Source organism: Microcaecilia unicolor, chromosome 9, assembly GCF_901765095.1.
Source record: "Microcaecilia unicolor chromosome 9, aMicUni1.1, whole genome shotgun sequence".
Classification (NCBI taxonomy): domain Eukaryota; kingdom Metazoa; phylum Chordata; class Amphibia; order Gymnophiona; family Siphonopidae; genus Microcaecilia; species Microcaecilia unicolor.
This window is the reverse complement of record NC_044039.1, coordinates 193,150,781-193,165,292: the sequence shown is the minus strand read 5'-3', so window position 1 is coordinate 193,165,292 and position 14,512 is coordinate 193,150,781. Positions and strand designations below refer to the sequence as shown.

General features: G+C 41.9%; 1 protein-coding gene across 2 annotated transcripts in view; it reads left to right on the top strand.

Annotated features, from left to right (window-relative positions):
* DYNC1H1 (dynein cytoplasmic 1 heavy chain 1) overlaps positions 1 to 14,512 on the top strand; it is a 415,182-nt gene that overhangs the window by 39,686 nt on the left and 360,984 nt on the right. For both annotated transcript variants that reach the window (XM_030213839.1, XM_030213838.1), the window contains exons 11-12: positions 2,414 to 2,560; positions 3,528 to 3,668. In XM_030213839.1, the coding sequence (XP_030069699.1) occupies positions 2,414 to 2,560; positions 3,528 to 3,668 (288 nt within the window). The remainder of the gene's footprint in view (positions 1 to 2,413; positions 2,561 to 3,527; positions 3,669 to 14,512) is intronic.

The window sequence follows — 14,512 nt, the reverse complement described above, 5'->3', positions numbered from 1 at the left end:
TTTTATTTTTGCATGTTTTCACTTTTCTCTGTAAGCTGCCTAAGGGGTAATCTAGCGAACAGTGCAGTGAGATGTCATCGGGGAGGCCCAGCTTCGGTTCTCACTCTGACTCTAATCGTCCTGCCTCCTAGGTGGGTTCACATCCGCACTGACGTTTGGTTTATTTCATGGCTGATGTCTGTTTTATTCAAGGGGAGTCATTTGTATGGATCTACCATCTGACCAGCCCTGTAGCATGCCATCCCCTTCTGGCATGGTGGCCTTCTCTTCAGGTCGGGCATTTCGCTTAGATATTTGGATCTCAGGGGCGTAACCCTTATGTTTTTTGTTTTTCCTTGCAGATATACCAGGCTGCCTTTTAGGTTGTCATCTTGACTTTTTATGGAGCCGAGGGGGTTTTCTGTTTTCTCTAGAGGACCTTCTCTCTGCCCCAGTCCGGCCTCTTTGTTTCTCTCTTGCTCAGGCTGGTGCATGCTCTCAGTCTGGGACAGGCATTCAGCCTTGCTAAGCAGGATGGCATCTTTTGTAGTTGCAGTATTCTCTTCTCAGCTTTTAGCCTCTGTGCCTTAGTGACATTGTCAGAGGGACAGGGTGTTATTCTTCTTCGCACGATGATTCAAAATCATCTTGTTTCCTTTAAGGTTTCTTTCTCCTTTCAGACACTGTTGTTAGTAGCCATGGCTTCAGCTAGCAGGGTCAGGACTGCAAGTTTCTCTCTTACAGGTTTTCTTTTTTTTCCAATCAGCTAGTACGTCTAGGTAAGAGGTACTTCTTCACCTGGGTATTTCTTTTTCACTCTACCTTAGTTTCCCATTTTTCATCTTTTCCAATCACTTTTTTCTTACTGGTCTGGACTCTTCTACTGGCGTTCAAGATCACAGGAAATTATATGCTTTATATATGCTTTACATATTAAAACAGATCTTATATATTTAGAGAACTGTTACAAGCTATTTGGTCCTTCCTTTTGGTACTTCTAGTCAAGGTAAGGTTGCCATTGTTTCGGCCTCACTATATCTCGACGTATTAAGGAATTCATACCTTCTATTTGTCTACTCACTGGGGGACCATTTCCTGAGAGTGTTATAACATATGCTCCATCTTGAGAAGCGGGGTTCGTTCCTTCGCACAGCGATTTTTGGTGCACTAGGTGCACATTTTGTACGGTGCCATTTTGAGCTTATCTTCATTCTCTTTTGATTGATATACACTCTACATGTTCATTGTTGCCAGGAGGTGATCTATGCAACTCGGAGATGCTTAGGGGTTTGAAAGGGTCCCTCCCTTAAGGTTACTGCTTTGGTACTTCCCATCAGTCCAATCCTGGTCCGGTCCGGAGGGACGCTAAGGAAGGAGAAATTAGATCTTACCTGCTAATTTGCTTTCCTTTAGTCCCTCCGGACCGGACCAGGCCCCTCCCATATTTTGTCACTTTTTCAACGGGGTATTAAAAAAAAAAAAAAAAAAAAAAAAAGACGCTTGTACATATATAGGACTTTAAGTGGACCATGCCACGTCTCTGGTCGGAGTTGCTGGTGGGTTCAGTTGCTGGAGTATATGTGTATGTATGTATTTATATATCTATCTATATATGTATGTATATATTTATATATCTATATATGTATAGAACTTTGAGGTCCTTAGCACTTCTGTGCTGAGAGTTGCTGGTGAGTTCTAATTCAAGTGAGCCATACCACTTCTCTGGTAGGAGTTGCTGGTGAGCTTTCCTACAAAAGGGACATACCACTTCTCTGGTGAGAGTTGCTGGGGTACCCAATTGCTGGTATATATATATGTGAACTTTTAAGTAAGCCATGCTAGTATATATATGTGAAACTTTAAGTAAGCCATACCACTTCTCTGGTGAGAGTTGCTGGTGAGCTATAAGACAAGTGAGCCATACCACTTCTCTGGTGAGAGTTGCTGGTGAGCTATAATACAAGGGAGCCATACCACTTCTCTGGTGAGAGTTGCTGGTGAGCTGTAGTACAAATCGGGCCATACCACTTCTCTGGTAAGAGTTGTTGGTGAGCTCTGATACTTGGCATTGCCGAGTGCTTTGTGGCTGCTAGGATTCCATACGGCACAGATGGTCTTTCTTTCTTTCTTTCTTTCTTTCCTGCTTTGTTATTCAAATACTGAGGCTGTCACATGGCCAGGGCTCCTATTGGCTCTCTAGAGTCAGAGTTTTTCTCAGTCTCCACCTGCTGGTAGGCGAGCACAACCCATCAGTCCAATCCTGGTCCGGTCCGGAGGGACTAAAGGAAAGCAAATTAGCAGGTAAGATCTAATTTCTCCTTTTGTGGGGAATTGCCCAGATCTCCTCTCCTATGCAACCATTCCTGTCTGTGACGTCACTTCCTCCCCCACTCGAGTCCTTAACTTTTCTGATTTTGTTTTTTTTTTTCTGCAGAATATTGTGCATGAATTGAGGATTACAAATCAAGTGATTTATTTAAACCCTCCAATTGAAGACTGCAGGTACAAGCTGTACCAAGAAATGTTCTCCTGGAAGATGGTAATTCTGTCCCTACCCAGAATTCAGAGTCAAAGATACCAGGTATTCAGATTACAAATACTCATAACAATCCATCTATAATTTCAGCATGGTGTTGATACCTTTGTGTATTTGATCAAAGAGAATATATTAGACTATTAATATCTAGACCAGATAATTAAACATATTTAAGATATGTATGAGGGAGAAGGCCTTTGGATATATGCTGAAAGCTTCTGTCTCTAGCTCATTGATAGAAAATGGATACAAAATGCTGTATCGCTGGTATTTCACCCCGTACAGACTAGCAAAAATGTACAAACAAGGAACGGGTTATTGCTGGAGGGGATGTTCTGAGAAGGGCGATATGCTCCACATCTGGTGGACTTGTTCAAAGATAAAGACCTGTTGGTCCGAGGTGATCCTCCTGCTACCTCAAATTACAGGAGTGCGGTATCCGCTGACAGTAGAATCTTGTCTTCTGCACTTTTGCTCACCAGGGGTTCAGCCGGAGATACATAATTTGTTATCAATCCTGCTGGTAGCGGGAAAAATTGTATTGGCAGCGGCTTGGAGAAGCCCGCTACCGCCTCCAGTGCTGAAAGTAACCTACAAAATGGATTATCTCTATCAGATGTCTAAACTGACAGCGCTTAGGTCGGGACAAATCATACAGTTTCATAAACAATGGGACAAATATGCCACATGGAGATCCCGCTCTGGGATAGACCTTGATGCACCAAGATTGATGGTGCCACCTAGTTGAGACTTTCAGGACATTGGATGATTTTCTAACTACGGAGGACTAACCATCTAGTAGAGTAATGTTTTGGGAATGGGGGGGGAGGGGAGGAGGGAGATGATGGGTTATACTATTACCAATGTCATTGCAATTTGTATCATTTTGATTCCTAGCTGTTCTTGTTTATTGATGTGATTTAAAAATCTTTAATAAAAATATTGGGGGAAAAAAAGATATTTATGAGGCACAGATTTTATTTTATTTTTGAATTTATTATCCTTTAAACAGGTAGGAGTTCACTATGAGCTCTCTGAAGAAGAGAAGTTCTATCGGAATGCACTGACTAGGATGCCTGATGGCCCAGCAGGGCTGGAGGAGGCCTATTCTGCAGTCATGGGAATTGTGACAGAGGTTGAGCAGTATGTGAAGGTATGTAAATGTTAATAACCTGAATGGAGTTCTGAGAGCTAGGGGAGCTTATTATGCACTATGTTCAAGTACTTATCCACACATATCCATTGCTTTGTTAGATATCTTTTTATAGTTCCTTGGTAACAGCATCATAAAGAACAGGGAGTTCTTACAGCAGTCTAATTGTTTTAAAGCTGTAACTTTTCCGTGTCTATAGGTTATTTGATACTTTCTGTACTACTGTTAGTGCATCACATCAAAGCTGTTTACAGGCTTAAAGTGAATATTTAGAGAATAGAAGAGGAACTCCTTAATCAGACAAGAGAGGAAAGAAGAAGGATGAACAAGAGATTTGATGATGCTGAATGACCAGCTATAGCAGAAAGAAATAGCCAGGTGCAATCTAAGCCCCCCCCCCCCCCCCCCCCCCCGCCGGGTCCCATTAGACAAAATCACAAGGAGAGAAGGCAAGCCCAAATGGATGCATTTTTAAGGGCAGCTGTGAACTTTGCCCATGATGGCTTAACACGTAGGGATGTAGGGAAACATTCCACAGTGTTGGTGCTAAAAAGAAAAAATGACAGTTGTTGAGTAGTCTAGAGAGGACTGAGACAGTGCTGGGAGGGACAGCAAAAGTTCATTTGAACAAAGATGGCTGGCTTCCATGGGACTAATGAAGAAAAGTATGATGGGACACCCTTGAAGATTGTGCCGTAGTTAAGCAGAAAATTCTTGAAATTTTAAAGCACACAGGTAACCAGTGGTGTTTATAGAGAAGAGGAGAAACATGATCCAATGACTTATTTCACATTTTTAAGTTATTATACTGCCAATAAATCACATTCCTTAGCGTCCCTCCGGACCGGACCAGGATTGGACTGATGGGTTGTGCTCGCCTACCAGCAGGTGGAGACTGAGAAAAAACTCTGACTCTAGAGAGCCAATAGGAGCCCTGGCCATGTGACCTTAGCCTCAGTATTTTCTCAGTCTCCCAGCAGGTAGGAAGTGAGCCCATTAGTCTCTCTCCTTTTCTCTTTAGATATTACAGATATTTGTGATAATTCTTCTGTGCCTGGAATCTTATTAGAGGCTTGACAGGGTTTCCTTTCTCTTCTTTCTTTGACAGCCTCGGGGGTGTTAAACTCGGGTGTCTCGAGTCCACCCCCCTTCCTCCCCATCTCCCTGGCTTAGCAGGGAAGGGCCGTCCCTTTCTCTGGAAAGGTGTACCGTCTTTGGGAGAGGCAGCCACTTTTAACAGGTAGCTGCTTTAAAAGAATTAAATCAAATAAAAGGAAATTCAAAGAAGCAGCCTTTCTTTCCCCAGACTTCTAACGAGCAGGCAGCTCCAGTGTTTTATTATGATTGAGGGGTTATAAAAAAAAAAAAAAAAAAAAAAAAACAAACAGAAGAAAATAATTCAGTATCTGTGACTTTAAACAGCGATTTTTCTCGTCAGATTTAATTTCCTCCATTTTCTTGCGTTTTGGCGGCGGCGGCAGTTTAAACAAATGAAAAAAAAAAAAAAAAAAAGAAAGGTGCGAACCGCGTAAGCGCGGCCACCTGTTTTTTCCGATATGGCTTAAAAGTTCAAACAGCTGCTGTCGGTCAGCGTCGCGCAGTTCACGCAGCCGGAACGTGTAAATTTTGCTCTCCCTTCTAGGTTTCTTCGGGTCCGGTGCTGCCTCCGGTTTTTTCGGGGCCTTTTTCGCCGGCTGTTGTTTCTTCAACGTTCCACTGGGCTCCGCTTGTTCGGAGGTGTCGGGCGCGCTGTCGATTGCCACGGGGCCAGTGGCGCGAACAGCGGCCATTTTGTTTCTCCCTCCATCTTATCAGTCGGGGATCTCTCTGCTGAAGGTAAGGCTGCAGTTCATAGAGCAGTTCGGCTCCAAAATGTGTACACTTTTGTATGTGCTGAACGGCGTATTCTAAAATGCTCTTCACATCAGCAGGCAATATTTGGTTGAAAGGGGGCTCCTTTCATATATGGATATATAACAAGCTTTTCTTCTTTTAAATTTCTATGTATCACGGGGCTGTTAACACTAGTTTTTTCTGGTGCTCAGTCATTTTTCATTGCCTGGTGGAAAATCTACATCTTATCATAATATAATATCATAATTCATTTCAAGCATTTTCCTCAATAGCTGTAGTATTATACAGTGTTTTAAGAACTTTAGAAACTTTCTCTATAGGCATAGAGTAAATTTCTGTCTTTCTCATTCCCTGATGAATAGGACTACATTGTCTAAGAGTCAATTGATTGGTACTTTGCAATTCTGACCATAATATCTTAGTTCCTTTCAAGCATTTTACTCCATGCCTATGATGTTATATAGTGTTTTAAGAACTTAACAAACACTCTCAATGGCTGTAGTGTTATACAGTGTTTTCTTTTTCCGGCTTTAAGAAGCCTTCTCTAGAGGCATACAGTATATTGTTCAGATGCCATGGGGATATATCAGCTCTTTCATATTCTCTGAGGGACAGTCCTGTCTACCAAGCTCCCAGTCACTCAGCTGCCTTAGCAGGCATGCTTTATTCATGTCTTCCCTTCTTTTCCAACTGCCTTGAAGCCTCTCATATTTCATTTTAGCTTTCTTCTGGTTTTTACAGGACATATGGTCACTTAGAGAATAAAGTCATCCTTTCACTTAAAGATAGTGGACGGTCCTCAAACCATCTACTCGTGTTTGTCTCTACTCTATCAGTTCAGCATTGGCAGATTATAAACATCCTGGTTTGGTCCAGTATGCCTATACATACCATCTGCTATCTCTTCCTCTTCCTTAGAGACCTGATGTTATATCAGGCTTTCTTGAATTCAGATACAGTCTTGTCTACACTGCCTTCACCAAGTGGCTGTGGCACAACTTCACTTTTTTCGTTACAGGTAATTTCCAAGTTTGTCCTTTTTCATTTTCATTCTATGCGCCTTCACTCCAGAGTGTTCTTTCAATTGGAAGGGGATTCACTCACTTCCTGTGTATTTATACCATAGGTACATAAGTATGGTTATGCTGGGTAAGGCCTAAAGTCCATCAAGTCCAGCATTCATATCTAACTGTACAAATTAACAAAGAAGGACGTTCCCTGCTCAAAGGAGCTTACAATCTACATCTCAGTGAGGGAGGACGCATGACCGTGGTACGTGGATTAGTGGTATGTGGATTAGGGAGATCCAAGAAATTACAGGCCGGTGAATCAGACGTTCATACTGGGACAATTTGTTTCTGTCCGGAGCGTACTACCATAGCTGGTGGACTCCTATATTCAGAACTTTCTATATTCAGAACTTACCCAACTATGGAACGCCATAGAGATAGGGTTGGAGTTTGTAGCCCTATTTAACTGGTGTCCTTGGTCACCCTTCCTCTTCTCCTCAGGGTCCAGAGAATGGCTAGTTTTTTGCTTATGCATTAACCGGTCATTTTCAGCAGTACTCTCTCTTCCGTTCTTTTATAGATCTAAGAGGATGTTCATTGCACTCTTAGGGTCATTTCATTCTTACCTAGACGACTGCCTAATTGGAGAAAGTCTTATCAGCAGAGTTCTCAGGTCACGCACCGAGTGTTGCATTTCTTACAATCTCTAGGTTGGGTGGTGATTGTAGCCAGGCCTCTCATTTGATCTCTCATTTGATCTCTCATCAGATATCTCTGATTTTCTCTTTGTTTAGTCAGGTTGGCGCACAGTCTTTTGTCTCCTCTGCAAACATCCCAGTTTATATTTTTCTTGGTGACCTTGGGCCTTCGGCCATTTCCTCGCTCTATTCTGCAGAATGCAATTTTACTTTCTAATGCCCAAGAAGGAATTTTCCTTCATCCTATTGCGAATCTCAGGGTCATCAATCGCGCTATTTAAGTGTCATCTAGTTATCTCAAGAACCTTAGTTCTGTCATTGGGATGCTTCGTGCAGTACACTTTTTGGCAGAAGCTTGTTTTTATATATTTTTTTTCTGGGGGACCTCAGCAATTCGTTTTACCTTCGGGTGAATTTTGTTTTCCCTACTGACAAACAAGGCGGAGAGAGCTATGTTGGTCCTTGCCATGGCAATGGGTTATGTCATCCGCCAAGGAGGAGTTAAGAGTATACTCTTGAGTTTGTACTCATTTTTTCTTAGTTGTGTCACCCTGCGTTTAGGTGAATGGACTCTCATTTTTTCAGCCTTACTTCCTCACTGCGACACTTCAGGGCTATCTCTTTTTGCCTTCAGGCTCACGAACATTTCTTGCTTCTTCCGTTCAGCAACAGTCTTGACGGAGACAGGGACAGATGCCAACGTCCAGCAGGGGTTTTTCAACCTTCTTTATGCGTTTCTTCCATCATCTCACTAGGTGTTTACGCAGAACCAAGGCACCCTTCTACATCCGGACTCCCAGTCACTCAAACTTATGGCGTGGTTACTGGGTCTGCAACATCTTTGATATTTTCGCAGGAAGTACTTCAAGTTTTAATTGCTTCCAGACAGAAATCTACATTAAAGTCCTATGAATCAAAGTGGCGACGGTTCACTCTGTGGTACTCCTCTCGCCACTTCATTCCACAAACAGTATCCATTTTGCATGTTTTGGAATATCTTCTGCATCTTGCGAAATCTTGTCTGTCTTACTCATCCATTAGAGTTCATTTGGCAGCTCTATCAGTGATGCATGATACTGTTGACAACCGCACGCTTATGCAGCATCCACTGTCAAAGCGGTTTCTTAAAGGAGTCCTGCACCTGTACCTCCCGCTTCGTCCACCAGCTAGGTGAACTAGGTGAACAGACTCTTAAAGTTCTGTTTTCTAGTAGCCATAACTTTTTCTATAAAGTTTTCCTCTTCAAGCAGTATTTCCCAGTAGCCATTGCAGCAAGTAGATCTATGTGTGGAATACTTCTACGGTTGGTAACTTCTTTTCGGTCTGCTGTAGTTTAAAGTTTTCACCTTTCCCAATCGGTTTTTTCTTATTGGTTTTGTCCTTCTAGCCAGTAGGCGTAAAAGTTTTTCATTGTTTCTAACCCGCTATATCGCGAAGGATCAAGGAAATGAGAATGTCTATTTCTCTTCTCGCTGAGAGGGCAGTTCCACAGCGTATTACAACATATTCCACAACTTCAGAAGCGGGCTCTATTCTTACTACGGCGATTTTTGGTGCTCTCGGTGCACATTGGTAAGTTGGCAACTTAGTCCTAGTTTCATTTTATTTTGCTCATTGGGACACACTACATGTTAGTTGTCGCCAGGTGGTCTATGCAGCATGAACATTTCTCTGCAGTTTTCATAGGGTCCCTCCCTTCAGATTACTGCTTTGGTACTTCCCATCAGTCCAATCCTGGTCCGGTCCGGAGGGACGCTAAGGAAGGAGAAATTAGATCTTACCTGCTAATTTGCTTTCCTTTAGTCCCTCCGGACCGGACCAGGCCCCTCCCATGTTCTCTCTACTCTTTAGCTTCTTTTATTAAGTAGGAAGTGTATTCAGTAGGAAGTGTATTCATTCCTTTACGATTCGTGGAACAATACTATATATATACAGAACTTTACGTGGTCTATACCACATCTCTGGTGGTTGCTGGTGAGCTCAATTGCTGGAATCTATCTATAAAACCTTAAATACGCCATACCACTTCTCTGGTGAGAGTTGTGGCTGAGCTCAGTTGCTGGAATATCTATAAAACCTTAAATATGATTTACCACTTTTCTGGTGAGAGTTGCTGGTAAGCTCAGTTGATGGAATATATATAAAATCTTAAGTGGGCCATACCACTTCTCTGGTGAGAGTTGCTGGTGAGCTATAAGACAAGTGAGCCATACCACTTCTCTGGTGAGAGTTGCGGGTGAGCTATATTATACGTGAGCCATACCACTTCTCTGGGGAGAGTTGCTGGTGAGCTATATTACATGTGAGCCATATCGCTTCTCTGGTGAGATTTGCTGGTGAGCTATAGTACAAGTGAGCCATACCACTTCTCTAGTGAGAGTTGCTGGTGAGCTGTAATACATATCGGGCCATACCACTTCTCTGGTGAGAGTTGCTGGTGAGCTCTGATACTTGGCGTTGCCGAGTGCTTTGTGGCTGCTAGGATTCCATACGGCACAGAAGGTCTTTCTTTCTTTCCTGCTTTGTTATTCAAATACTGAGGCTAAGGTCACATGGCCAGGGCTCCTATTGGCTCTCTAGAGTCAGAGTTTTTTCTCAGTCTCCACCTGCTGGTAGGCGAGCACAACCCATCAGTCCAATCCTGGTCCGGTCCGGAGGGACTAAAGGAAAGCAAATTAGCAGGTAAGATCTAATTTCTCCTTATGCGGTTTAACAATAAATTGTATCGGGGTGAAAGGCACAAGAGGAATCCTAGGGTAGAATAAAAGCAAAATCTACATGATGAATGAATAAAATTACTGTTGATACACAGGGAAGGCAGAACACTTGTTAAGAAGTTGACAAGGACAAGTGAGAGCTTTTAAATGGGAGATTGTGAATGCATTGTAGATATAAATGCCACATCAGTTTTGAATAAAAGGAGAGGCCCTTACAAAAAGATGTTATTTTAGAATAGCTTTAATTCAAAGAGAATTTTAGGAAGTTCTAATGGGACCGAATTGCAGAGGGTCGGAGCAACAACTTCAAAGCATGATGTTCTGGTTTGATGGGAATGAATTTTAAGATGACTTGGAACTACCATAAAAGATTCTGCTATCATGACCAAAGAGTGTGAGAAGGTGAATATGGGATTAGAGATCAGTAGAGGAATAGGGGTAACCTATAGTGAATTGTTTGAACCAATGCTAAATGTGTGGTTTATTTATTTATTTGTTTTTTAAATTTTTTATTAACTGGGAACATATAGGGAGCCAGGGTTGGTATCCTAACGGAGGGGTAACGCTAGCAAACCTTTTTGCTCCATGAATTAGTTTGACAGTTCTATTATATATTAGTTGAAGCTGTGTTGGTTGATGTTGAGAGATACCTTGCATAAGTGAATTGCAGTAATCCAGATGGGTTATAACTAAGGAATGAATTGGTAAAGGAAGAGAAAAATATTTAAAAAAAAAAAAAAAAAAAAAGGGGGGGGGGGGGTTAGCTGAGTGAATTTTGTTGCAAGACAAAGATTTCTTGACAACAGAGGCAGTGTGATTAGTGAAGGTGAGTTCATCATCAAGTGTAACTCCCAGAATTTTAACTGCGCTGAAGGGGAATAGGAGTACCCTATATAGTTGGGGAATATTGCAAAGGAGCTGAAGTGAGAAAAACAAGGCAACTGTCTTCGTGGTGATTCATTTTAGGCTGTTGTTGGCAAGCCATTTTGTGATGGTGTCCAATTTGTCAGAGATTTCAGATGGTATAAGATATTCTGCAGTCTAGAGTAAAAAGTAGCTGTATGTCGACATACATGAAAGCTATGCCTAGGGTCTGCAGTAAGTTAATAGAGCAAGAAAAATATTAAGACTGGCCTGAGTACTGAGCCCTGTGGAGCTCCGCATGTAAGTCTAATGTCTGGAAATTCACCACTAACATCTCTTTGGATAGTTGGAAAAGCAGCTAGATTGTTTGTTTGTTTGTTCACCTTTTCAAGATAGATTTTTTTTTTTTTTTTGGAGGGGGGGAAGCCATCTAGTACTCTGAGCTATCACAACTATACCTGATGAGCTCAGTTAATTATGTAAATATAGGAAGTAATCCTATGCCCCCATATACTCCAAGTGGTACTCGGATGTGCACCATCTTGTCATGCCACCCATGAAAATGTCACACAGTCCACCAGAAATGATGCCTTTTTTTTCCCCCCTTGGCTCCTAAGATACGAAATGACCTAACCCATTCTATTCAGTCAACTTTTCATAAGTTTTAAATCTCTTCCCAAAACTCATTTTTCTGAGTTGTCTTGGATCATGTCTGCTAAGTGTGGCTGAGGCCGGGGTGCTTATTTATGGAAGCAGTGTCTGCATAGATTTTAGCTCTTATATTTTATTTTGCTTTTATTTACTTTCTCCTAATTTTAGTGGTGTGGTTCCCCCCTTATTTCTTTTTCATTTATGTGATTGATGGCAGTATGTCAAATTCTCAAATAAACGTAAACTGAAAATTTGTCTAATACAGTTTTGGTGCAGAGCCTCTCGTGTTAACTCCCTCACCTCCCCATTGTGTTTAATCAAACTGTGTATTAGGGCTTTTAAGTTATGCTATTTGCCCCTTAATGTGACTTAAAAAGCACTAATGCAGCTTGACTTGTCTTACTGCAGTGATATTTAAGTTGCTATGGGTTACAGAGTAATAATATGCAAAACACAAATGCATTTAAAGCAGCTCATTACTATGTAAGTACCAGGATGTGACTTAACAGCACGTTTTGGTGCACACAGCAAGTCGTATTATGGGCAGAAAATCATAATATAATAGGAAGAAGTATCACTGGTGTGGATGGTTGTGCTTGAGTGAAGCTCTGTCAGGATGGCACTAATTTTATGCTATAAAATAACACACCCTTCTAAGCTGAAAAGTGCTCAGATTCCCTCCTAAAAGTGCTCAGATTCCCTCCTAGAAGTGCGATGACCATAAGGTGTAATCTAGACAACAAATAGGTTCACAGGCAGTAAATCTAGTTTGGGATTGCAGAAGGCGCCCAGCCCTTGCAAGGGGCTTAAGATGGTAACACCAACTGAGGCAGGTAAAACGGAAGGCCTAGTGTATGGATCCAGCAGCGGCCCGAACTAGTTATGGAACCTCTGGCCCAACGCATTAGGAATAATCCAGATATTAGGGGCTGTAGATAAGGGGAGAGGACTATAAAATACCTTTTGTTCGTGGATGTTGGCCTGTTGTTGCTGTCCCATCCGTTTACTTCCATCCTAGTTCTCCTAAAAGAACTAGACAAGTAGGTAATTTCAGAGTTCATGGTTAACTTGATAAAACAGAGAAGATCTAAATAACAACCTTCTTGAGGATGAACTTGAACAATTAAAAGAGAATTTCTCATTTGGATGGGTCAGATGCTCTATTAAATATCTTTGGGTGCAGATCCTATGTAGATTAGAGGATTTGTTCACTTGGATTTCAGTTAGTGGTATAGGGGCTCCATGACTTGGTTTGGCAGAATTGGAGTTGTAAAGATGAATATATTACCTAGATATTTATACTTATTTCAAGCCTTCCCTATTCATATTTCAAAATACCTTATGAGACGGTGGCAAATAGATTACATGCTTTATTTGCAAGGGGAAACACCCCGCCTCGGTCTGGCTGTTCTCCACAAGCATAAAATGGAAGGAGTCTTAGGTGTGTTTCTGACTTGAAGATCTATTATGAAGCTGTACAAATTGGCCACATATGGGATTGGCAAGTGAGGATGGAACAAACACTATGTATGCGTGGAACAAGCATTACTAGGCCCAGTTACTCTTAGCTATTTACTAACCCCTCTATTTATGTTGGTCAGGAAAAAATTACAGGGGGGAGGGGGGTAGAGATTCCTAACCCCTACACTAAGCATACCTTAACTACACGGTGCAGGGTGTGGGATAGACATATGGGTATCCAGGGAAAAGCCAAGTTGCCACTTACCATTTTAACTGGGAGTTAGTGCATGGGGGGGGGGGGGGGGGGGGGAAGGAAGGGCCAGGTGTAGAAGTGGTATGGGATACTTATGGAATAGATTTTTACTATTGATTAATAGACTAAGAACGTATGAAATCTTTTATGCAACTACAGGTAGAGTTTGGAATACCACACAAGGAATTGTATAATTTAAGAATTCAATACTTTGACTCAAAAGTCATGGTGGTCTATATGGAGCAGGTCATTGAATACCGGGGTACAAAGTATATCGTAGTGATAGGGTGGACCGGTCTGGTGGAGGGGTAGCATGTATATTAACGAGAGCCTTGACTCAGATAGATTACAAATTCAGCAGGACACAAATCACACCTTTGAATCATTGTGGGTTGAAATTCCATGTATAAAAGGGAAAAGGACGGTGATAGGTGTTTACTACCGTCAGCCTTGCCAGGATGAACAGGTAGACGCAGAAATGATAAATCAGAGACGCAAACAAAATGGGCAATGTGATAATAATGGGTGACTTCAATTATCCAAATATAGACTGGGTAAATGTAACATCGGGACATGCTAGAGAGGTACAATTCCTTGATGAAATCAAGGACAGCTTTATGGAGCAGCTGGTGCAGGAGCCGACGAGAGAAGGAAAAATTCTAGACTTGGTCCTTAGCGCAGAGCACATGATCTGGTGAGGGACGTTATGGTACTGGGGCCGCTTGATAACAGTGATCATAATATGATCTGTTTTGATATCAACCTTGAAGTAACTATACACAGGAAGTAAAATGCGTTAGCGTTTAACTTTAAAAAAGGAGACTATGATAAAATGAGAAGAACGGTGAAAAAAAAACCTTAGGGGGGCAACTGAGAGGGTAAAAACTGTACAACAGGCATGGACACTGTTCAAAAATACCATCCCGGAGGCCCAGGCCAAACATATTCCGCGAACTAGAAAAGAAAGGCGGAAGTCCAAAAGACAGCCGGCGTGGTTGAAAAGTGAGGTGAAGGAAGCTATTAGGGCTAAAAGAAACGCCTTCCGAAAATGGAAGAAGAAACTGTCTGAAAATAACAAGAAGAAGCATAAGGAGTGTCAAATCGAATGCAAGGCGCAGATAAAGAAGGCCAAGAGGGATTATGAAAAAAAGATAGCATTAGAGGCAAAAAAAAACATAGTAAACATTTTTTTCGGTATATTAAAAGCAGGAAGCCGGCAAAAGAAGCAGTTGGGCCACTGGATGACCGAGGGGTAAAAGGGGCAATCAAGGAAGACAAAGACGTAGCGGAGAGATTGAATGAATTTTTTGCTTCGGTCTTCACTGAGGAAGATTTG